Raw genomic sequence first — 26,017 nt, 5'->3', positions numbered from 1 at the left:
TAATCCCAGCACTTGGGAGGCAGAGACAGGCGGATTTCTGAGTTTGAGGCCAGCCTGGTCTACAGAGTGAGTTCGAGGACAGCCAGGGCTACACAGAGAAACCATGTCTTGAAAAAAAAATCAAAACAAAACAAAAAGCAGCACTGAGTTCTCTTCCAGAGGTCTTAGGTTCAATTCCCAGCACCCACACAGCAGCTCACAACCCTCTGTGTCTCCAATTCCAGGGGATGTGACACCCTCTTCTGGCCTCTGTGGACAGCAGTACACACATGGTGCACAGACATACATGCAGGCAAAATACTCATACATGTTTTTTAAAAGCACACATTCATACAAAGATGGAGGGGCTTTCTTCTTAGGGTACATTTGTAGTGCTGGGTCATTAGGAAGGAATGAAGAGGCCTCTTTGTTAAACTTGTATTTCCTCACCTTTGTGGATTCTGGTATCTGATTTGGTGGGCCTGGAGGTTACAATTTTAAAGTTTTGTTGCTTTGGCAAATCCCTGAGACAAGCAGCTGAAAGGGAGGGAATGTCTACTTAGTAGCTGCTCACAGTTTCAGTCTGCGATCATTCACCTCTATTGTTCTTGGGCCTATGGTGGAAGCGTGGTGGTGGCAGGGAGCACAAAATGGAGGAAAGTTTCTCATTTTTGGGCAGCCAGGAAAGCAGAGAGAGAGATAAGAAGAAAGGGTCCAGGGACAAGACATAACTTCAAAGGATTCTCATTCATAAGACCAGAGCTCTACCTGTCCAATCCTTTCTCCAGATCTCCACTTGAGAACATAGCTGCTTGGAGAACAAAGCCTCTAACCCATTAGCCTTTTAGGGAACACTTCCTACCCAAGACATCTATCATTGTCTCAGCCTTCCCAGGGGAAGAGGAAGGGCTGAGCCTAAGGACAGGTGGAGTCCATCCCATGCTTTCTCCACTCCCACGCGTTCTTGGGGCTTCTACCCTGAAGACTTACACTCCACAGTGTCACGGGCCCTCCTTCGCGGTGGGGCTCTGGAGGCTATCGATCAGCGGTTCTCAATCTTCCAAATGCTTGCCACCCTTTAGCACAGTTCTGCATGCAGTGGTGACCTCCGACTATAAAATTATTTTCATTGCTATTTCATAACTGTAATTTTGCTACTGAGTGGTGTCTCGGTTCCTAAGACCATTGGAAATACGTGTTTTCTGATGGTTGGGACCCACAGGTTGAGAACCGCTGCTTTAGCTGTGATTGCTCCCGGGCAGTCATAAGGCTTCTAAGTAGCAAAAGCAGATTTGAAATCCAGGCCCATTTTTTGCCAAAACATATGTACTTAGGCCCTCATAGCATTAAGTTCCCCATGTGGCTTTATAGGCCCTGTCATATGTTCCCACAGAACCACCTGTTTGTAAATAGGTAAGGTGGGGCTTTGGGCTTGGAATCACTATGGTAGCAGGATGTATTAGTCAGGGTTCTCTAGAGTCACAGAACTTATGGGTAGTCTCTATATAGTAAAAGAATTTATTGATGACTTACAGTCGGCAACCCAATTCCTAACAATGGTTCAGTCGCAGCTGTGAATGGAAGTCCAAGGATCTAGCAGTTACTCAGTCTCACACAGCAAGCAGGCGCAGGAGCAAGAGCTAGACTCCTTTCTTTCAATGTCCTTATATTGTCTCCAGCAGAAGGCGTAGCCCAGATTAAAGGTGTGTTCCACCACACCTTTAATCCCAGATGAAAGGTGTAGCCCAAATTAAATCTCCTTAAACTCAGAGATTTAATCTTCTGGAATCCATAGCCACTATGGCTCAAGATCTCCAAACCAAGATCCAGATAAGGATCTCCAAGCCTCCAGATAAGGGTCACTAGTGAGCCTTCCAATTCTGGATTGTAGTTCATTCCAAATATAGTCAAGTTGACAACCAGGAATAGCCACTACACAGGATTTATGCTCCACCATATATCTGGCTTTAAAACGAACATGCTTTCTGTCGCAACATGACCAAGGGCTGAGGAGGGCATGTTCCAGTCCCCATCTTTCTCAATAAAACAAAGTTCTTGTGTGTGTGAGGGGGACCTGAGCACAGGCTTGCTGGATGGACTTCACCAACCGTGTTCCCTTCCGGCCCAGTGATTCTAAGCGTCAACACTAAAGGGGCCTACTGACCCCACACGGCCATTCCAAAGCCAGCACTGTTTTATTCATAGGGTCACCGAAGCTGGAAAGGGAAGCCATAACCCAGTGAGACTGAGTCTAGAGGCGAAAAGAATGGAGAAAAGAAACGAGGTCAGGATGGAAATATTACCTGTCAGTCATAGCCACTGCATCCTGAAAAGAGAGAGAAAACAGTAGACCGATTTAGGACATAGTGTTCCCAACAATATAATAATGTAAACATTTTTAACTGGAAATTAGGGAAAGGGGGAAGTCACCCTCATGAATCTACCATACTTGTGCATTTCCTTCCATTCTCCCTGCACCTTCCATGCCACACAGGGTCTTTTGGACCTCTGACTCCTTAACAGTTCCTCTGCTGTAGGACACCGTGGCTGTCTGCATGTTCTCATCATCATAAGTAATGTGCCTGTTTTCTATGTTCTGAATGTGAGATACAATGGCACCCTGGGGCCTCGGGCTCAAGAGGTTGAACACTGGTGTTTCTCGTGGCTCCTGCCACATTGCTCTCTGCCTTTATGTGTGGATCTCTCACCATGATCCCAGTGGGAAGGATGGATGTCTGGGCTTTGAGGAGCAGCTGAGGGTTGGACTGTGATGGGGCCAAACTCAGCATCGATTCTGAAGACCCCTCCTCAACCCTTTGTGAAACCAACCACATCTGCCCCATGGGATCATGGGACCTTGTGAGATCACTGAGGTGGAAATTCCCTTTACTCTGCTATATGGGGTTTGGGTCAGATTTCATATGACTTAGATATAAATAAGAAATGGATTTGGGGCATATGTATGAAGTTATAAAGCAGGATTATATAACTGCCACCCTTAGCACAGAGCAATTTAAAGTAACTTACTGATGTGGGCCAGCTTTCCCTGAGAGAGCCAAGAGGCAGCTAGGAAACTCTCGGGACACTGCCCTTGCTCCACTCCATGACCGAGGGACAGTCAACAACCAAGGGTCTGAGGGACAAAGCTTGGAACTCCCTGGGGACTGGCGAGGAAAGGACCAGCGGTGTCTGCTTGTCTGGCCACCAACGAAGTGACGAGGAGATATGAAGGGACAACCTCCCACCATGAACCACAGATAGTCAACTCAGCGCTCCAGGAGAGAGGGTAGGCTAGCCCACTCCCACCCGAGGCTAGACCTGGCATCTCATCTCATGGTTTCATGGCTTTCTTTCCTGATTCGTCACAGACCTTTAAGAACTCCACCTTTTCCTCGTGACACATCTCCTCTACGGTTTCCATCAGCTCCCTGCAGGCATCAAGGTTCTCTCCACAGCTGACCAGCTGTCCGTATAAGGCTTCCAGTTTCTCTCTCTTTTTCTCCCCCAGAGCTTGAATTTTTTCTTCGTACTTTTGAGCGAGGGTTTCCAAGATCCCATTGTAATGGCACTCGAAGTTTTGTTCCTGTCTTCCAAAATTCTCCTGCAAGATAGTGGACCTCAACCGTCATTTATTTCAGTGGATGGGATAGGTTGGCCAGAGTCACCGGGGACATGAAACCCTGACCTGTTCATCCTGTCACATTACTCTGTCTCTCAGAAGCGTGCTGCAGTGAATGCTGAGGACTGAAAACAGAGGGACTCCTTCTTAGGTCCCCAGGCACGATCACTAATTAATTAACTAACTAATGCATATGAACATGTCTGTGCATGTAGAAGCCAGGGGACAACTTCAGAGGTACCAGCCACAGGGTCTCTGGCATGAAGCATGCCAGATAAAGGAAGGCTGGCTGGCCAGCAAGCCCCAGAGATGCTCCTATCTCTGCCTCACGGCACTGGGATTACAAGCATGCATCTCTACACCCAGCTTTTCTCTGTGGGTGCTTAGGGGTCAAACCCAAGCACTCAGGCTTCACCAGCTGAGATGTGTGCTCAGTCCCCCCACCCACACCCCAAATATTCTTACCAGAAAGCGCTCCTGTCTTTCCTGACAGCTATTGCAATCCTCTCCCTGTTTTCACTACCTCCCATCACCATGGCAACCCCCCTCCATCAGTGGCTAATCAGCTTGTTGCTGGACGCAGAAACGTTGGCCCTGAGAGATGTCCACCTGCTGTTCTGCCCTGCACTCTCACCTCTCATGATATCTGTCCTCACTAACTGTTACATGGACTATATCAACACCAGGAGTATATCAACTTGGTTCATGCCAATGAGGAGAGAGATATGAGACCTGAGAGGGACGGAGGGGTTGTGGCAAATGGCACAGTCTGGTAGATGAGGAAATACAGGAAGAAAGATGTAGATACCGGATCTGGAATCTGTGGTATTGATGGATTGTTGTTTTCTTGACATAGCATCATATTAGATGACCCTATATGACCTGGTACCTGCTATGCAGGCCAGGCTGGCCTGGAATTCACAGCAATCCTCTTGCCTTAGCTTTTCAAGTGCTGGGATTACAGGCATGCACCACCTGGCCCATGCCTATCGTATTTAGACCGGGAGCACAGAGGCTGGGAAATGTCGAATAGAGAAGGATTTCGAGCCTCCATTTTTAATACTGGAAGCCCACGACGGCTCAGTGGGCTTTGACTGTTGCCACTTTCATCCTTTGAGGCTTCTAGGAGTTGTGCCGAGAGTTATTAAGCATGAGACCCACTTAGAAGAGTGAGCGGGTAAAGCAATAGATGAGCCCCCGGTGAGGATAACAGGATGTTCCCAGCATCCTCACTGGAGATGAAGTGACTCAGAGCTGAGAATAGGATGACAAAATAGAGCATAAGGAACTTAAACATTCTGAGTTGTCTGTCCACCACATGGGTGCAGTGCCCATAGAGGCCAGAAGGGGGCATTAGACGCCCAGAACTAGAATTATAGGCCATTGTGAATCACTGAGGAATAAACCCAGGTCCTCTGGAAGAGCAGTGCTCTTAACTCTGGGCAGTCTCTCCCGTCTGAGCATGGAGGTTTGTCCTGCTCTCTCACTCTTATCCCCTCTCCTTCAATCTTGTGCTTGGAAATAGAAGGGCTTCCACCAGAATATTGGGACAATCCGCCCCCTCCCCCGCCTTTTAGGGCTGAGGGTGGAGGATGTGTGTGTTACAGTGTTTGATTAAAGCTGGCCAGGACAGAGGATTTGCTCTTGCTCTGTGAAGCTCTAGAGGACAGTATGATCAATGGGCACTAAGAACGGCTTTCAGTTCTGTGAGGTTGGTCTATGCAAGAAGAACCCACATTCAGCCCAAGTCAGGACAAGAAGGGGGGGCATTAGAGGAAAGAGGTTCCTTTTGAGGCAATGCAGACATAGGGAACAGCTTAGCAACCTTGGACTCCACTTCTCTTCTTCTTGGGCCCTGCACACCCCCACTCTGAACAGTGCACCTAGCAACCTGTTAGCAACCTAGGACCCCTATTTGCACAGAACTTCATGTATACATGCTTTAAACAATAGAGACACCTACTCTTCTTAGTGACCCATGATAACACCCTGTTTTCATTAAAACATATCCTAGAGCACAACCCAGGATGATAGGATAGGGACCGATGCGGCCTAGACTGGATTTGGGTGCAAGGATAATATGCCAAACTGTATCTTCAAAGTGAACTTTTAGAGAGAAGACTGAACATTTTTTGTTTGTTTGTTTGTTTGTTTTCAAGACAGGGTTTCTTTGTGTAGCCCTGGCTGTCCTGGAACTCACTCTGTAGACCAGGCTGTCCTTGAACTCAGAAATCCGCCTGCCTCTGCCTCTCAAGTACTGGGATTAAAGGCGTGTGCCACCACGCCCGGCAAGGACTGAACATTTTATTTACCACCTTTTGCTCATACATAATTGGGTATACATCATGATTAAAATCAGATGCACTGGGCTGGAGAGATGGCTCAGTGGCTAAGAGCACTGACTGCTCTTCCAGAGGTCCTGAGTTCAATTCCCAGCAACCACATGGTGGCTCACAACCATCTGTAATGATAGGATCTGATGCCCTCTTCTGGTGTGTCTGAAGACAGCTATAGTGTATTCATAAGCATAAAATAAATAAAGAGATAAATAAATAAATCACTTTAAAAAGTCAGATGCATCCTGAAGAGGGACATAGGCAGAGAGTAATCAAGCCTGTCAGTCAAATTCACTAGAATTTCCCAAATTACTTTTTTATTAGATATTTTCATTTACATTTCAAATGCTATCCCCTTTCCTAGTTTCCTCTCCGAAAGTCCCCTATACCCTTCCCCTGCCCTGCTCCACAACCCACCCACTCCCACTTCCTGGCCCTGGCATTCCCCTGTAATGGGGCATATAACCTTCACAGGACCAAGGACCTCTCCTCCCATCGATGATCGACTAGGCATCCTCTGCTACATATGCAGCTAGAGACATGAGCTCCAGGGGGTACTGGTTAGTTCATATTGTTGTTCCTCCTATAGGGTTGCAGACCCCTTCAGATCCTTGGGTACTTTCTCTAGCTCCTTCATTGGGAGCCCTGTGTTCCATACAATAGATGACTGTGAGCATCCACTTCTGTATTTGCCAGGCACTGGCATAGCCTCACAAGAGACAGCTATATCAGGGTCCTGTCAGCAAAAGGAAAGGATCTTTACCAATCCTAAATCCGGTAGGGGACTAATATCCAATGTATACAAAGAACTCAAGAAGCTGGATTCCAGAAAAACCAAATAACCCTATTTAAAAATGGGGTACAGCGCTAAACAAAAAATTCTCCACTGAGGATACCAAATGGCTGAGAAGCACCTAAAAATTGTTCAACATTCTTAATCATCAGGGAAATGCAAATCAAAACAACCCTGAGATTCCACCTCATACCAGTCAGAATGACTTAGATCAAAAATTCAGGTGACAGCAGATGCTGGCGAGGATGTGAAGAAAGAGGAACACTCCTCCATTGCTGCTGGGATTGCAAGCTTGTACAACCACTCTGGAAATCAGTTTGGTGGTTCCTCAGAAAACTGGACATAGTACTACCGAATTTCCTAAATTATAACTCTAATGTCCAAACACCTCTTTTTCCCCAAAAGGAATCCCCAAACAGTAAAAAGAACCCCAAACAATGATCAGGGCCCTCAAAACATGTGTCTTGTCAACATTTTGGTGTTTTGGGTTTTTTGAGCAGGGTCTCTCTATGTAGCCCTGGCTGTCCTGGAACTCACAATGTAGACCAGGCTGGCCTAGAACTCACAGAGATCTGCCTGCCTCTGCCTCATAGGTGGTAAGATTAGAGGTGTGTGCTACCACATCCAGCTCTGTTGGCAGTCCCAACAGTGTATTTCTGATCTGCTCTATCATCCAGCTTTGAGTAAATTTTGTTTTCTACTCAGCAATTTGTGTGGGCTTTCATTTCACTTGTGAATAAGAGACCAAGAATCTGGACACACTTGGCCCAGGACACGGCCACCAATTTTGGAATTCTAAGTTCTTGATGGTGCTGTCTGAAAGCCTGCAAAGTGGTTATGTTAAAAGGGACAATACAGATACTTATTTGTATAACGAATGCAAACTAGAAGCGTGTCTGTGTTGGAGGAATGATAACCAGTCAGAGTGAGGGTGTGTGAAAAATTAAAACCTGCTTGACAAATAACTGCTATCAAGTGTGCAGGCAAGAGGAAATCTGCATACGCCACTGTTATGGATGTAAATTGGTCCCGGCACCATGGAAATCAGTACAGAGTTTCCTAAAAAGCTGAATATATACTTCCCATTTGGTCCATGTCAGCCTGCCACAGACATTGAACATCTGTGTTTATTGCAGCTGTTCATAACAGCTAAGTTATGGAACTGAACCAAGTGTCCATCAACGGAGAGATGGGTAAGGAAAATGTATAGATACACAGTGGATCAACGGAGAGATGGGTAAGGAAAATGTATAGATACACAGTGGATCAACGGAGAGATGGGTAAGGAAAATGTATAGATACACAGTGGATCAACGGAGAGATGGGTAAGGAAAATGTATAGATGCACAGTGGATCAACGGAGAGATGGGTAAGGAAAATATATAGATGCACAGTGGATCAACGGAGAGATGGGTAAGGAAAATGTATAGATGCACAGTGGATCAACGGAGAGATGGGTAAGGAAAATGTATAGATGCACAGTGGATCAACGGAGAGATGGGTAAGGAAAATGTATAGATGCACAGTGGATCAACGGAGAGATGGGTAAGGAAAATGTATAAATACACAGTGGATCAACAGAGAGATGGGTAAGGAAAATGTATATAATAATGCACAGTGGAATTGTTCGTAGGAAGATGAGTGCTGCTAGGAATAATGTAGTTAATGAATTAAGTTAGTCTCAGAAGACAAATATACATTCTCTCTCATTTGCTGTTCCTAAACCTCACATATGTTCATAAAATTATGTATGTACATAGGTCACGAAACTGTCTAGGGAACAGAGAGTACTAAGGGGAGAGGAATAGGGGAGATAAAAGAGGGAAGTGGGTTTAGAGGAATATGCTGAACACACACTATATACATGTGTGAAGATGTCCTTACATTGCATAATACCATGTACAATGAATATACACAATAAACATTTTCAAAGCGGAAACACTTTCACGTAATAGCTACTCCACACACCTACAAGTTAAAACTCTAGAGAACAAGACAACAACTATGTCTGGCTATACAGCAGCACATCAGATAGCACCCAAGGGAGTCTCAGAGTGAGCCCCAAAGCAGGAAAAGAAAAGGACAAACCAAGTAAGTAAACAAACAAAAAGCCCACCAAGGACTGAGGCTTGCTGATGCCGCTCAGGGGTAAAGTGGTTGCCATGGAAGCCTGAGTTGGGATGTCCATCACCTGCACAAAAAGCCAGGTGCACAGTGAGCGTTTGCCGTTCCAACACTGAGGGCAGCTGAGACCGGGGGATCTCCAGGTCTTTCTGGACAGCTAGATTAGCAAAGCTTGAGAGCTCCAATTTCAGTAATAGACCCAGTCTCAAAAAATGTGGCACAGAGAGGCTGAGGAAGAAACCCAAACTGACCTCTGGCTTTCACATGCAAATACATGTGTATGTGTACTTGCAAACACATATGTACACAAACACACGCATACCCTCCCGCCCCACACCAACTCCAAAGACAGAAGAAAACTGCTCACTTCACCATCTGGATGGTGTTACCATGAAGTCACCACTGTTAGGACAAAACAACAACAACAACAATTAACCCCCCTGCAATTGGTACTTTGCTTGGATAGCTTCTGGTTTACTTACTCACGTAATAAACATTTATAAATCTGGATAGTATTGGCACACACCTTTAACCCCAGCACATGGAAGGCAGAGGCAGGTGGCTCTCCAAATTTGAGATCAGTCTGGATTACAGAGCAAGTTCTAGGACAGCCAGGAACACACAGAGAAACCGTTTCCAAAGGGGGAAAAAAAACCCAAACCAACCAATTAACTAACCAACCAACCAACAACAAGAACATATATAATACAGTTGCTTTGAAACATCCTATGTAGTAGACCTGGACACACACACACACACACAACACACCAGCCTCTCCCACCTAGAGGACATAGTACGGGATGAAGGCAAGAGAGGCTACCCAGGGGTGGTGAAGGCCTTTGGCTAGCTGAGGGGAGTGGGAAGGCTGGCACATTCCAAGAAATGGCTTCTGTAGCTCACTAGGACGTGGCCCCAGATGGGAGCTACATGTGGCAAAACCATCACACATGGTCTTACCTCTACAGTAATGAACACTTCTTCCAGGTGGCTAGCGAAATTTTCCATCTCAATTATCTGCTGTTCCAATTTGCACATATTTTTGTGAATTTCATCCTGTGGACGTGAGCAGAGCAAAGCATGAATGAGACGCTTATTCTGTCCTTCTTAAATTAAAAAAATATGGGTACTGATGTTTGCCTGCATGTCTAGCTGTACACCACGTGTGTTCCTGGTGACCACAGAGCCTGGAAGAGGGCATCAGGGACCCTGGGACTACTGTTACAGATAGTTGTGAGTCACCACGTGGATGCTGGGAATTGAACCCAAGACCTTGGCAAAGCAGCCAGTGCTCTTAATTGCTGAACCATCTCTTCGGGGTCACATTCCATCCTTGTAGAGGCCTGTAGGTTTTATTCCCTGTCCACCTCCCTGAGACATACATACACCCTCCAGACAAAGATGGAAGGAGATCTGTTACCTTGGCATGTTCCAGAGCTTTGTTGATTGGGGTTACTTCGTGTTCCTTGTGTGTATCAAAATCCTTCTCAACAGTTCTTACTGGAGTTTTGCAAGTGATGCAGAAGACATCAGCAGGCTCTTCTTCGTCTTCCTCCTCTGGGATGACATAGCATTCATACTCCTCGCTGGCACGGCCATGTGTGTATCTGTAGGCTTCCCGGAGGTCTTGGCACTGGTCAAGAGGGCCTTGCCCTCCTCCATAGCCCAGGTCCTCGGCCTCAGCTGCCTCACCCCAGTCTCTCTGCTCCCTGCCTGGGTCCCTCCTCCTCATCCCATAAGATGGATACCCCAGAGTCCCCAGTCTGTGTTCATCCACAAATTCATCCCCTAATTCACGGTCATCTTCGGCTTGGGTTACTTCCCTCCTGATTCTGCTGCTGTCTCCTGGGAAGAGCTGCAGTCTATCTTCAGAGTCATACAGGTCCATGTGATAAAAGTGAAAGTCTTTGGGGGCTGCCGACCTGCCCAGCCCAGGTTCCTCTTCTGCTTCCTCCTCCATTGACACAGGGCAGCCCTTCTCAGTCAGTGGATGTTCTGAGTCCTAGGTAGGACACAGAATAGGTGAACACCAGTTCCCAACAAGGGAATTGCAGCGGCTGAGCATGGAATGACATAGGTTCAGATCTTATCCAAGAAGTTAATGGTCACAACGCACATCATGGCAAAGTCACTGAATTGTCCCAGCCGGAGCAGACTCACAATTGCTCAACAAAAACACACGGAGACCCTGGTGACCTAAGGCTGTCTGGGGAGCAGGGTGAGTTGAAGACACTGCTGCAGAAAGGTGCATTAGGAGCGTCTCCCCTAACTAGGGTCACCCCATAACCTCTTCCCCATTCACAGCCCTCATAAACCATGCAAGATCATAAATATTGACTATATTAGGCTACCAAGCTGTGGAATAATTTGCTATGAAATAATAGTATGAATGATGCCAGCCTAAAAATAACCTCTTTCCCTCCTGCTATCCTCCCCCTCTTTTGTTCATAGTCAGGCTCCTTCAAAAGACAGCATTGATGATGCTGATCTCCACACTGTGGCACGTGTATGCGGGGCTTTCCATGGGGAATTCAGGCACTGATATTAGGAAGAGTTATCAGCTTTTTGATACTCCGATTTGTATTTATCCTTTCTCAGAGCTGCTTTGCCTGGAAACAAGCCAGCCTCTGAGGTTCTCTTTTCTCAATAGCCCTTTCTCTTATCATGAAAGCAAAAATGATACTTCCTGTTCATTCTGGATATTACATTGCACAGTAAGATTTCATTGCTTGGGAATTTAATAAAGCCTCCAGGGGGCTAGATGAAAGGACAGTCTGGAGGATTGACAGCAATGCCAAGAGTGAGTGACATTAATGAATGGGGAGGAAAAAAAAATTTCAAGGTAAGTGCTTTCCAGCTCTTTGCTTCCAACAAAATTGCAAGAGGATCTAATCAAGTTGTCAGCTGATATATTATTTTAAATGAATGTTCATGATAGGTCATTATATAATTTTGGCGTACATTTCAGGAGATAAAAGAAAGGAATGACATTGTTATAAACTGCCTCCATTCCCTTCTACCTACAAGGGCGAGCATAGTCACTCTGTTTGCACGGACAAACTGAAAAACTAAATACAAACTCTCTCATTCCTGCTGTGTTCTAGATGGTCTGATTTTCAAACCTGGGTTGAGCCTTTTGTTTTTAAATAAACTAAGTCCTGTCCACTTCATTAAAAAATGCATTTTAGGGCTGGAGAGGTGGCCCGGTCAGTAACGTGGCTGCCACACAAGCCCAGGGACTTGAGTTCAGATCATGTGAAAGCAGGTGCAGCTCCATGTGCCTATACTCAACCCTGGGAGGTGAGGAAGGGACAGAGACAGGCAGACTCCTGGAGTTTATCGATCGGCTGGCTAGCCTAACCCAATCAATGAGCTCTGGGTTCAGTGACAGTCTCTGTCTCAAAAGATACGGGGAGAGTGATTAATGAAGGAACCTGACATCAACATCTGGGTTCACATGCACACACGTATGCTTACTCATATAAACATACACACACACACATGCACATACATACCCACATACAGACATATAAACATAAACACACACATACACACACATACATACACACATACACACATATAAACATACACACATATATACATATACACACATATACTTACTCATATAAACACACACATACACACATATATACACATACACACATACACTTACTCATATAAACACGCACATATACACATACATACACATAAACACATATACACATACACACATATACATACACACAACACATATACATACACATACTCTTACTCATATACACACACACATATACACACATACACACATATATACACATACATACATATACACTTACACACATAATACACATACACACACTTACTCATACAAACACACACATACACATACACATATACATATGCACACATATATACACATACACACATACACACACATATACACATACCCTACACATGCATTTCTGTTTTACTTTTAAATTATTTACCAAAAATTGTACTGTCCACATGCTGTTTTGTCTTTATTCACCTAAAAGTTTTATTGGTATCTCCATTTGGTAGAGAAGGGAGCTTACTATTGAGAGACTTATGATTATAAGAAAAAATTTAAGGGTCTGGTGAGATAGCTCAGTGGTTAAGAACACTGACTGCTCTTCTGAAGGTCCTTAGTTCAAATCCCAGCAACCACATGGTGGCTCACAACCATCTGTAATGAGATCTGATGCCCTCTTCTGGTGAGTCTGAAGACAGCTACAGTGTACTTAGATATAATAATAAATAGATCTTTAGGCCAGAGCGAGTGGGGCAAACCAGAGAGAGCAACCTTCATTCTCAGCAACCACATGATGGCTCACAACCATCAGCACAGCTACAGTGTACCCATATACATTAAATAAATAAATAAATAAATAAATAAATAAATAGATAGATAAATCTTTAAAAAAGAAAAAGAAAAAATTTAAAGTAGCTTCCCGCCTCTGTCCTTTCCCCACCTCCAAGTCCTACATGCTTATTTTTTGTAGAGAAATACATAGATGACCAACAAATGACATTTCTAACCTAGAATATGCTTTTACATAACACATTTTTGAAGGATCTACAGCGACCGCAGGTTGCTTACACATTGCTTATGTGTAAATCTATTTTTCAGTGGTTTCCAAGGCCCAAATTACCTCCTAGTTATGGAAATTCAGCTATGGTCCCTCTCATCGTGAACTGCCTGAATCAGTTCATTTCTTACTTGTGGGTGATTCTCAAGAGAACATCTCAATCTTTTCTAAGAGGCCGTGAGTTCTGTTTTCTCAATCCTGAATGTCTGAATGCCCACTACATGGAAAGAAGACCTTACTGCTAATACCTGTTCTAAGCTCTCATTCGAGATCATGGGGGGCAAGGGGAGAGAACGAAGTAGAGGGTCTGTAGTCTGGAAATGACACCTGAGGGGATGAGCTCACAGCTTCCCCAGGGGCCATATCTCAGAGGTGGCAGCAGCAGCAGCAGCAGCAACAGCAGCAGCAGCAGCAGCGGCGGGGTGGGGGTGGGGGTGAGGGGTGGGGGTGGGGGCGGCGGGGGCGGCAGCAGCAAGCCTGGGCTTCATTTAGCATTATCCTATCTTCACCCCGACCTGGGCCCCCCGGCTGCTGCTGCCTCAGCTTCCAGAATGGGGCAGGACCCGAGGTCATCCAGAGGCTCAGAAGTTCTGGCATTCCTGGCTTTGGGCAATATGAAATGATCAGGGTGTCTGAATTCTCAGAGTTATCTTCTGCAGGAAACCTGGGGCTCTTTGCCAGCCCTGCTGATCTCACTGTGTGTCTGGGCTATACCCTTCCACTCATTTGTCTGAGCATTGACTGTTCCTGGGGATGACAAAGTGTGGACTCCAGAGAACAGGACACCACCAGGTGCTAGGTGACAGGGGAGTGAGACATGGGCCCTGCTCTTGTGGATACCCCAGACCGTTAGATAAGGGATTATCACCCCGTCTGGGACTGGGACATGACTTCTCAGCCTTGCTACCTCCTATCTTTCCTCTTTCTCTCCTTACACCCAGCCTCTGGTCCCATAGACTAAAATCACAGTTTCTCCTTGAGGCTCCACTATCACACCTGCTCTGCAGGCAGGAATATTCCTTGAAGCTGTCTGTTCTCCAGACTTCTGGCTGTGGGCCCCATGGCTCTGCTGGGAACAGACCCTCAGAAGCATAGTCCGCCATCTTGAATTCTGAAGTCTCCTGTCACTGGCCAAGTTCAGCTCTTGTGGATCCCTGGCACAATCCTCACTCCCTAACTTTTCACTCTCACAGTGATGACACACACACCCCTTTGCTAGTGAACTTCTATGCTCCTTTGACCAATCCCCCTCCAGGTCTCCTAGTTAAATCTCACTTAGGTTCTTCCTGCTCACAGCTTACCACTTCTTTCACCGCTGCTCCTTAGCCACTCACCTCTCCTCCTCAGCCTTCATACATCCTTCATGAAGACCAGCCATTCTACCCTTTCATTAATAGTGGGACATTTGTCCTCTCCAGACCCCAAACCAGAGATGAACTCATTGGTTAACATCCAGTGTTGGGAGTAGCAAGTTACTATGAACAATGGCTCTGGGCATAGAATCTATAGATATTCTAACACAGACACACACACACACAAACACAAACACACACACACACACCCCTCCCCTCCCCAAGGCCACTGCCCTCTGGATTCACATAGTCTTGGGTTTACATTCTGACTCTGAGACACCTTAACAGGGTGACATTGCTCAACCACCTCTCTAGACCTCTCTTTCATGACAATAAAACAGTCTTATTAATTAGCATCTGCCTAATAAGGTTGGCATTTTATGTGATGAGATGTTCTATATATTACATGGCCCAAATTAAGCGGTCAGTAAACATCCAGTGCTTTTGCTCCTGTTCTTGTTGTTACCGGTGTTATGGTTACTTGGACCAGCATCTTCTGCCTGGGCCAGTTTAGAAGCCTCCTACCTGGCTGCCTGCGAAGAGTGAAGACCAGAGATGGGGAGTGAAAGGCCACAGCGGCCATAGCAGTGTGGAATTGGCTGCTCTGGGAACGCTGGGCCCAGGAGAGCAGCTGGGGATGGAGGAGGAACCAAGGCTGAGGACCGAGCCCCCTCACACTCAGCTGCAGCCACTGCCTGAGAAGATCACCGTTCCCCACGCACAACCAACCCAGTGGCCGAGATGGAGATGTGGTGTTGTAGGGTTGAAGAGCCCCCTAGCTCGATTTCTAGATTTTAATATGTCAAAAATGAGGGCTTTTTCTTCTTTCTGTCTGTCTGTCTGTCTGTCTGTCTGTCTGTCTTTCTTTCTTTCTTCCTTTCTTTCTTCCTTTCTTTTTCTTTTGTGTGGGGGAACAAGGGGCTTCTTTATAATCAATTTGTCAAAGATTTCTCTGTGGTGACAGCCAGTACCAGTCCAGTGAGAGCTGAGATCCTCAGGCTTCCTATGCATGGAGGATAGGCTCTCTAAAAATAAAGAGAACGTGCACCTCTCTCTCTCTCTCTCTCTCTCTCTCTCTCTCTCTCTCTCTCTCTGTCTGTCTGTGTGTGTGTGTGTGAGAGAGAGAGACAGAGACACAGAGAGAGACAGAGAGACAGACAGAAGCTGAAGCTCAAAGAACCAACCTGAGCCATGGGGAACATACCAGCAAGAAGACTGACAATCCTTTAACACACGCTAATAGGAGCCCAGCCTTCCCTGCCAGCATCTGCTCTCTCTGAGGGCCATCTGGTCTGAGTGCTCAGCAGCAGCAAAGCCCAGCTCCTGGAGCACAGGCCCCAGCTCCCACTCTTTAGCTTTCCTTCAGTTTCTTAGTGGGATCAGAATGGGGTCGGGGAACACTGCTGACAAACTGCATTTTATAAAGTGCAAAATGAAGGTTTAGCAGAGTAATGAACCACAGCCCATCCTGCAGACATTAGGAGGCTGCCCCTCTCTGTACCTGCAGTGCTGGTTCAGCTGTTACTCCTGCCTACTGCTCTTGCTAAGGATCCAGTTTGATTCCTAGCACACACACTGGGCTGCCCTCACAGCCTGGAATTCCAGCTTGCCCAGGCTCAGGCTCTGACACCTCTGGCCTCCATGCAGACCTATAATCACAAACATATATCTTCATGCACGCACAACCATATAACAGAATTGAAAATAAATAAAAAAGGAAGATATTTGCCTGAGTCCTATGTAGAAGATGTGTCTTTATGATTCAATTGGAAAAGTCTTTTTTTTTTTTCTCCTTCCAGGGACCCTTGGCACATCTGAGAGTCTGCTGAAAATAATTTCCTAGAGGTGTGACTATGGTGGCAAAGACATCATTTTGTTTTGCCTATAACTATAAATGTTCATCTATGTAACACCTAGAGATGCCTGAAGTACAGCTAAAGAAATTTTCCCTTTCAACGTTAGCTGTATAGTATGGTAAAATGGTTCTGACCAGTTTCCCAGGCACAGCGCAGACCCCAAGGCTTTAAGAGGAGGCTGCCTGTAGCACACACAGAAATCGGCAAGAGAACACCAATGTGTCAGTGTTTGAATCACAGTGTAGAAATCAAGAGTCTTCAGAATGCATTGGCAGATTAAACTGTAAGAGTATTTACTTATCAACACAATGCCATAGGCAGATAACAGCTGTGGCTCGAGCGCCACCCGTTCTAGCAAACAGGCCCTGTGCTAAAAACACCGGAAAGGCACAGGTCAAGAACTGGCGGCCTCTGACAGCTTTAGGGGACTTTTCATGCCTGGTACCATCTTCAGGCAAGATGAATTCTTGCAAGTTCAAGCAAGCTAGAAAACATTGACCCAATCAAGTGTAATTTACATTTGTACTGTCCCATGCTATCCCCATCCAGCTAAAGGAAAATTAGGTGGTCCATTAACATAGTGGCTGTGTAATTACAGTGAGATAATACAATTTGCATTACCATAACACAATTATCCCAAAACTTGCCTGCTTTTTTAAAGGCCCATAAATGCGTCTTTTAACTCCAACGTCCTAGGTTTCTGCTGGAAAGTTGGATTTCTGTCTGGCCAGCTCCCCTTCCGGGTGACCTCTGAGTGCTCTGCAAGCTGGCCCTGCCTAGTCCACCCTGGGAAGTGGGGTGCCAAAGCGGGATGGTAACATGAGCTAGCATCCACCACAAATAGCAACAGGCCTGCTATGAGTGACAGTCCAAATATAGGCCTGCCACAGCGGCCTTGCCACTTCTTACCACTCAAGTGTCACCAGGGGAGGTCACATGCTGTGCTCTGTACTTCATTTACAGAGGGGGCTGAGATCCGGAGACTCAGGTGGCTGGGCGAACAGAAAGGGCTGGTGCTGTCATGGCCAGGCCAGAATGGAGACGCTGACAGTCCTGGGCTGTGTGTCTTCCCCCTCAGTTTTCTCAAAGTGTTTTGAGCAAACAGCTCTGGAGGCAATGCAAAGGATATGTGTTTCCTCTCCCATCATCCTTTGCAGTGTGGGACCTGCTCCCCTCTCTCTGAATGAAGATTCCCCAGAGCCTGTGATTTCTGTTCCTTCATAGGTGGCACAGTTTTAGGTCCCTCGGTGTCAGCAATTGAGCATCCAGTTCTGTAGATTGATTCAAAGGTTTTCTGGGCATCTCTGTATCTCTCCTCTCTAGTGTGGTCCTCTTTAGCAGGATGCCTGTCTCAGGAGGAGGAGCAAGGTAGGGCTTCCCTCCACACACTCCTCGGAGCAGTGGGCTGGCTGTAAGAGTGGTGGAGAAGGTGATTAGCTGGTTGTTTCAGTGGCTGTCACTGGGCTGTGGGGCCTATATCATTCTCAGATCTGAGTCTCTCATGTCTAGAGAAACCCATTATGAAGGCCCTCTCCCGAAGTTCCCACAACCTGACAGACAGATCCCTCCCCACCCACCCCCGCACCCCCAAGTCTGTTTTATTCCTCCCCAAAATTGTCTGCCCTTCCATCACCAATTGTGATCTTGTGAGTTCTTTTCCTCTGTGAAGGGAGCTTGTTTTGGAAGGTGAACTAGGACACTCCTCGAGGTCTCTTTCTTCTGTAGGCATCATCTTTGCTCCTGGCAAACTCTAAGATGCAAGTGACCTCAATGAGTCTTCCCACCTCCACAACAACAGCCCATCCTCTCTAAAGCTATCACTCCAACAGCAACAAACAGAGCTAGCTCTCTTAAGGGTTCCTTTGAAGACCCATCACTGGGCACGGGGTAGTGGTGGCGTGGAATAGAGGGGCCATGGGCTGGAAGGGAGCATGGGGTAGAGGGGCCATGAAGTAGAAGGGGCATAGTGTGGAGGAGGCATGGCCTACTCTCTCCAACCTGACAACTTCCTCTGGACAAACTGTCCTATAGCCTCTATCCCAGAAGGGACCCCCCACCCCCCAAGCCTCAGGTCTTAAAAATCTCTCCCAATCATTTGAGAGGCCCAAGAAGTGTGAATCAGGTTCTAAACAATCTCCTTTGAGTAGTATTAGGTGATGAAAAAGGACAGGATGCAGGCAAAAGGATTCTTGTGACATGGAAGATGTGGGCTGGAGAGATGGCTCAGCTGTTAAGAGCTGACTGTTCTTCCAGAGGTCCTGAGTTCAAATCCCAGCAACCACATGGTGACTTACAATCGTCTGTAATGGTATCTGATGCCCTCTTCTGGTGAGTCTGAAGACAGTTACAGTGTATTCCTATAATAAATAACTACATCTTGAGAAAGATGATGCAAAGCTGTATTTAGGTCCCAATCTATCATATGCATAAGCATGCAATTGGTAGCCAGCAGGCAAAATGCTGCATGAAGCCCCATGTGTTCAGAAGCCATCTTGACATACAAGTTTGCTGAGTCATGTATAGAGTTTGGGACTCGGGAAAAAATGGTTTCTTTGAAAGTCTGTATGTGGTCATTTGATCTGGGGATTTTGTTTTTTACTTTCGGGCTGTTTTAAAATATTATCACTTCAGTATATCCAAAAATATTAGAAAGAAAATGAAAAAAATTATCTGGACTCTCTTGTAATCTGGACACTTGGGAGACAGAGGCAGGATGACCACTGGAGTTCAAGGCCAGATAGGGCTATATAGAAAGACTCCATTTCAAACAAAACAAAAAGTAAAAACAAAAACAACAACAACAACAACCCACACACATAAAGAAGGATGTACAAGATGCTCACCACTTTGTTCTGTTGTGGTTTTGGTTTTTGGTGTGGGGCAGAGATGGAGTATGGGGAGGGTTGGGGAGGGACCCACCTAAGGCCTGAAGTATATTTAGCATGTTATACCACTTATCTACCTTCAGCCCCATATAGTATTGTTTAGATGGGCAGAAACTAAAAATTAGTCTATTTTTTATCAAAGTGCGATTCATTAGGTAATTGTGATATAGTCAACTCAATATTTGCAAATATTAAAAACAATGATGTAGATGTCTATTGTTTTGGGAGACTGAAATCAGGAGTCCATGCTAAGCATGTCTTTATCATATTTTGTTTTTGTTTTTGTTTTCTGTTTTTCAAGACAGGGTTTCTCTGTATAGCCCTGGCTGTCCTGGAACTCACTTTGTAGATCAGGCTAGCCTCGAACTCAGAAATCCACCTGCCTCTGCCTCCAGAGTGCTGGGATTAAAGGCGTGCACCACTACACCCGGCTCTTTATCATATCTTTATGACCTAGTAGGTCTCATGACTACATTTCTTTAACGTGGCTATGCCCATGATATATTTATACATGGAAAAAACATAGAATATCATTCCATCCTACATGTATGTCTTCCTACATGCATGTGCACATGCAATTGGGTACACACACACACAAGCACACACACTGTATTAACATCAAGGTTCTTTAGATGGAATAAACTAACAGGATGCTTGCACAATGGAGAGATTTATTTTGAAGAATTAGCTCATAAGATTATGGAGGCTTCTGTGGTTAGCAAACTGAAGGCCTAGGATGGCTGATGGTGTGGTGAAGGCCAACAGATCAAATACAAGGACAAAGATTTCAGTTTTATTTTTTTTAATTTTTTTATTTTTTGGTTTTTCGAGACAGGGTTTCTCTGTGTAGCCCTGGCTGTCCTGGCACTCACTTTGTAGACCAGGCTGGCCTCGAACTCAGAAATCCGCCTGCCTCTGCCTCCGGAGTGCTGGGATTAAAGGCGTGCGCCACCACGCCCGGTTTAAGATTTCAGTTTTAATCTGAAGGAAGGACAAAGCTTGGCATCGGAGCCTAAAGGCTCCAATGGAGCCTGAATGGATAAAGACCCTCCCTAGGAATAAATTGCATTTAAAAGGGATATATATATATATATATATATATATATATATATATATATGCAGGCAGTCTTTACCAAGGTGTGGTTTAGTTGGCCTTCATCTCAAGGTCCTTCCCAACAGGTCTTGTCATCTCCAGGAATAGTTACTTGCTCTGGAGGGCACAGCGTTTTAGCATAGATAATCACTTCTTCTGAAGACAGGTGTGACCTCTTCTTCAAGGCTCACCTTGTCTTAGATCATAAAGGTTTTTATGGCTGTCTGTTGTTGTCTAATCTAAGATGGCTGCAGGTTTAGAACTAGCATTTTAGGGCCCATGTGAGGAAATGCTTTTTAGCAACAGCACTTTCTATTGGCTTGTTATAATACTCCGGCGGCATGCTTTCAGTAGTGAGGCCATCCTGCTTAGCCTTGGTGCACATATATTGTAGACAAGTTCCCTCTCTAGGTCTCAAATCCTTGCTGTCAGGATGATGCTTGACATAGACTGGCTTGGAAAGCAGAAATATTTAGGCATTCCCCCTCTCCCCCATCTCAATATACCAACAACACAGGAGATAGTAAGTTTACTATATTGGCAAAAATAAATGTGTCTGGATCTAGTTTTTGACACCCCAGAGCCCTCAGTAAGTAAATATTGAGTTCAAATAGAAGTTTGATCTTGCCAATATGTTTGTTTCAGGAGCCACATACTTAATAGGATCCTGTTGAGGGAAATTTTCATTTTAATGTTGAGAACTAAGATAGGAGCTGGAGAGATGGCTCAGCAGCTAAGAATTACTACTTTTAGAGAGTGCATTAAACTGTTAACAGCCCCAAAGAGTATTCAGTGCTAGGGGATATGACGCCCTCTTCTGGCATCTGTACTAAGGTTTGATGGGTTTAAAAATAAAATCTTTGCCGGACATGGCGGCTGTATGCCTTTAATGCCAGCACTCAGGAGACAGAAGCAGGGTGGTCTCTTAAGAGTTCAAGGGTAGCCTGGTTCACTTAGAGAGTTCGAAGGTTCGCCGGTGTTGTAAAAGGGAGACTTTGTCCCGCCTCCCCGAAAAGACTTTCCATTGGCTCTCACTTAACCAACCCCAGACAGCCTCCCTCACACAGCCTATCAGAATGAGGGGGCGGGAGCTTCTGCGCCTCTGACTGACAGTAGCGGCTCCCGGAAAATGTCGTGGCCTGTCGCAGTCTAAGGGTGTGCGGCTGCCATGGACAGCGAGCAGCCCGACAGCCTGGAGGGCTGGGTGCCGCTGCGTGAGGACCTCTTCTCGGAGCCCGAGCGCCATCAGCTGCGTTTCCTGGTGGCCTGGAACGCCGCGAAGGGCCAGTTCGCCGTCACCTGTCACGACCGCACGGCGCAGCGGCGGCGGCGCGAGCGGCGGGAGGCCGGCGACGGGGGATGCAGCTGGGCCGGGGTGTTGTCGCCCGCCGGATTCCGCGGCGCGCACCGGCAGCTGGCGGCGCTGTGGCCGGCCCTGGAGCCCTGCTTCCCGCCGCTGCCGCCGGAGCTGGACGCGGTGAGCGGCGCGGGCTGGGGCCTGGGACGCGGGCTGTGGGCGCTCCTGTGGCCGCTCCTGTGGCCGGCGCCTGCGGATCCTGGCGACTCGGCGCTGCAGGAGCTGTGCCGACAGCTGGAGCACTACCTGGGCCTGGCGGCCGAAGGATGCGGCGGCGCCACTGTGCGCGACGTGCTCTTCCCGGCCCCGGGTGACTCCGCAGACTGCGAGGGCCTGAGCGAGTTTCGCGAGAGGACGCTGCGCGCGCGCCTGGGCCAAACGGCCACCCGGCTGCACCAGGTACGAGGCCCCGAGGCCCCGGGCCGAGGGCGGGTCCGCGGGACACTCGTGATGCGCACCGGGCGTCGCTGGTGCACCTGCACCTATGCTGGGAGAGAGTGGGGACCTTGAAGTTGAAACACGGTGGTGGTGGTGGTGGTTTTATTATTATTATTATTTTTTTTAATTTTATTTTTCCTGCTAGGATTATCAGAGTGAGTCTCCGCGCCGCCTGGCTCTCTTGGTTGGTTTGTTTGTTTTTTGGCTTGTCTGTTTTTGTTTTTGAAACAGGGTCTCAATCTGTCGTCCAGGCTGGCTTTGAACTCAGGACAGCCCTCTGCTTCAACCTCTCCAGTCCTGGGGTTAGGTAAAAGTTTACTTGCAGTTCTGAGCCAGGCTCTGCGCTTCACCTTTTCCCTGTTCTGGGCAGAGCAGGATGTTGTAATGGGAAAGGCCAGAAATATGAAAGTAAAACTGAAAACAAGGCATGCCCGTAGGAATCAAAACATAAGCTAAATGGAAGCAATTTGGGGTTCTCCTCAGAAGATGAGGGATGGCTAAAACTGTCTGAGGATGAATGACATTTAAAAGATAGTTTTATTATTTTTCTTCAAGCAATAAGGATTTTATTATTATCTTCAAGCAGATGGCAAGCCCTCGGGAAGTGAGGCTTTACTCATCTGCCTTTAATGGCAACAACAAGAAGGCTCTTTTGGCCCAGATAGTTTGAGACACACACACTCATTATTTGTGTGGTAAACTTAACAGACCCTAAAAAGAGGGGACTTTTCACTTCACTGGAAGATTTAGGGAGAATGTATAAGTTCTACCCAGCAACAACTTCCCGAAGAGAGCCAAGTTTCAGAGCTTCACTCCACATTCTGGACACTCCTCAGACATTTCCTGTTTTCCCTTATTGAGCGGCTATTCTAGTGTTGTTTTCTGTTGCTGTGCTAAAACGCTGACCAGAAGCGACTCTGGGCAGAAAGGGCTTACTTGGCTTACAGGTTACATCCCATCATCAAGGGAAGCCAGGATAGGTTCTGGAGCACAGATAATGGACGGAGGCTGGTTACTGGCTTGTATGGCTACCTTTCTTAGCCCGGGACCACCTGCCCCCAGGTACCCACATTTGCTAGCAAGCAAGAAAAGGCTAATCTGATGGAGGCAGTTGCTCTTGTGCTTCCCCTTCCCAGGTGTCAAGTACACACCCTAAGCTAACTATGAGTCGTCATTAATTAAGCAGTGGTTTTGCTGTGTTTTTTGAGGAAGGGGAGGTGTAAGAAGAATTCAGCCATATCGCAAAATCTTGATTGTTGTATATTAAGCTAAATCTAGACTGAGTCTTTTAAAACTAAAGTGGCTTTTAGAAGGATTCTGTTTGTGGGATCTTTGTTTTGAGACAGGGTCTCATATAGCCCAGGCTGTCCTGGAACTCACCATGTAGCTCAGGATGCCCCCCATCCTGTGATGACTCTCCTGCTTCCACCTCTGAAGGACTGGGAGTATAGGCTTTTGTCAGCAGCCCTGGCTCAGCTGGGATCACCTTACTCTATAAACTCACACAGCTACTCCTCATGGTGCTGACTTCACTTTATAATATGAGGAAACTACGGGAGACTTTTCAGGCTAGCCAGCGTTTGGTCCTTAGCCTGATCATTTATATCAGGCTTGGCTGTTTAACTAGTACTAGGGTTGGACCTGAGCCTGGTGCGGGCATGTTGGACAAGCACTCTAAGTGATGAGTCATCTCCCTCCCTCCTTCTGGTTTCAGGCAGCTGCTGACTAGGTTGCCCAGGCTGCCCTTGAACTCTAGCCCAGGCAGGCTTAGTCTCACCCTCACTGCTCCTTTCCTCCTGTAGTCCAGCCTCACAGGTCTTCTTCTCTTTTCCTGATGTGTCCACCATGCTTTTCAGAAGGTTCTGTTCCAGGATTGAACCAGTTTCAGCTTCCCAGAGTAGTTGTAGTGAAGGCCAGAGCCCCTTCCCGCCTTATCGTCCCAGAGTAGCTGAATTACAGGTCCGTTCCACCAGACCAGCTCACAATTGGTTCATTTCTTATTTTCTTAAACCCCGCCCCCAATTCTTAACCTCTCTATACTGGAAAGTTACATTCTCCTCAAGTTCAAGTTCATTCCCTCTGTGACGTTCTAGTAAGCTCTAGGATAGCTCATCGCGCTATCCATCTGGGGCTTACAGATGAAGGGTAGAAGTGCTAAGTATGTCGCATCCACAGAAGTGTCCTCTTTATGTTTGCTTGCTTTGAGGAGGACCTTGACTTTGTAGCTCAGGCTGACCTGGAACTATTTAGCCCAGGCTAGCCTCGGGCTCACAGTAATGCTCTTGCTTTAGCCTCCCAAGTGTTGGGCTTGAACCATCATAATAATTATGATGTTATCATCATAATGTTATCATAATTATCCTCAAATTATTATTAAATAGCCATAAAAACAGTGTTGAATGACTGTGATAATATTCCACAGACCAGCCATCTCATTTAACTATTGTGTTATTGGGCCTTTGGTTGGAGAACATTTTCATGTTCATGCAATTTAAAAATTGCTGTTTTAAAATTGGTATTTTAAATTTAATATTGGGTTTCTTTTATTTATTTTTGGTATGATTTTTTTAAATGTCCAGATTCAAGCTCTATTTACATTTTACCCTCTAGGTTCTTCAAGATCACGGGAAAGCCAATACCATGGTAGCATTAATGAAAGTTTATCAAGAGGAAGATGAACTCTATCAAGAATTAGTTACCATGGCAACCACATTCTTCCAGTATTTATTGCAGCCATTTAGAGACATGCGAGAAGTTGCAACTTCATGTAAGCTTGGTATTTTGGTATGTTTCCTGGTATTTTTTATCTTACTACCTTCTTTGTATTATTATTTTAGCCACATATAAGGTTCAGTCTGTTTTCACTTTGAGTTCATCTTTATATTTAGATTTTATATATTTACATATATATTCATATATATACATACATACACACATATACATAGTTTTTATTTATTTACTAATCTATTTAGAGACAGGGTCTCATGTAGCCTCAGCTGGTCTCAAATTTACATTGTAGCTGAGGCTAGCCTTGAATTTTTGACCCTCCTGCCTCCACTTCCCAAGTGTTCATCAGTGGTAGAGTTTGTGCCTAGTGTTCAAGGACCTGCACTTTGTCTCAGTACTGATAAAACTACCACCATCAATAAAATCCAGGCCTGGTGGCACAGGTCTGTAAGTATAGCCATGCAGGAGGTAGGCCAAGGCCTGCCTGGGCAACAGAGAGAGTCAAGACCCAGTTTCAAAATAAAAAGTGAGGAAGGGTGTAGGGCTGTGGCTCCGGGGTAGACGGCTTGCTGAGTGTGTAAGCCTTATCCTCAAAGGAGAGGACATGGACTAAAAGGGAAGCTACTCCTCTGCTTATCTTCTCAGCCCCTTAGAACCCTCCAGGTTTGGAAGTGTTAGCGCTGTTCCTGATGGAGGACTGGCTTTGATATGATGTGCATTTCCTTTAGCTTATTCCCACCTGTAAGGACACATGTAGATTTCTTAGAAATGAGAGGCAAATTTAAATAGCAGGGCTTTGATTGTAATTCAGTAATTTAAACTTTAGTAATTGCCGTTATTCTGATTTCATTAGG

The 26,017-nt window shown here is 46.1% G+C and overlaps 2 protein-coding genes across 3 annotated transcripts in view; one reads left to right on the top strand and one right to left on the bottom strand.

Moving 5' to 3' along the window:
• Fsd2 (fibronectin type III and SPRY domain containing 2) overlaps window positions 1-17,438 on the bottom strand; it is a 36,123-nt gene extending 18,685 nt beyond the window's left edge. The window contains exons 1-5 of the mRNA XM_021168942.3: window positions 17,311-17,438; window positions 10,269-10,850; window positions 9,809-9,904; window positions 3,350-3,580; window positions 2,283-2,305 (exon numbers count right to left, since the gene is read on the bottom strand). Of these exons, the coding sequence (XP_021024601.1) occupies window positions 2,283-2,305; window positions 3,350-3,580; window positions 9,809-9,904; window positions 10,269-10,808 (890 nt within the window). The 5' untranslated portion in view covers window positions 10,809-10,850; window positions 17,311-17,438. The remainder of the gene's footprint in view (window positions 1-2,282; window positions 2,306-3,349; window positions 3,581-9,808; window positions 9,905-10,268; window positions 10,851-17,310) is intronic.
• A 4,284-nt stretch (window positions 17,439-21,722) lies between these two features.
• The window catches only part of Whamm (WASP homolog associated with actin, golgi membranes and microtubules), a 35,865-nt gene continuing 31,570 nt past the window's right edge, over window positions 21,723-26,017 (top strand). Inside the window, exons 1-2 of one of the 2 annotated variants that reach the window (XM_021168583.3) lie at window positions 21,723-22,397; window positions 25,047-25,220. In XM_021168583.3, the coding sequence (XP_021024242.1) occupies window positions 21,810-22,397; window positions 25,047-25,220 (762 nt within the window). In that variant the 5' untranslated portion in view covers window positions 21,723-21,809. The remainder of the gene's footprint in view (window positions 22,398-25,046; window positions 25,221-26,017) is intronic. The other variant, XM_085841594.1, reaches the window with a different exon arrangement.

This window comes from Mus caroli, unplaced genomic scaffold (assembly GCF_978045245.1).
Source record: "Mus caroli unplaced genomic scaffold, Mus_caroli_1 scaffold_8, whole genome shotgun sequence".
Classification (NCBI taxonomy): domain Eukaryota; kingdom Metazoa; phylum Chordata; class Mammalia; order Rodentia; family Muridae; genus Mus; species Mus caroli.
The sequence above is the reverse complement of the archived record's forward strand: the minus strand, read 5'-3'. Positions and strand labels throughout refer to the sequence as shown.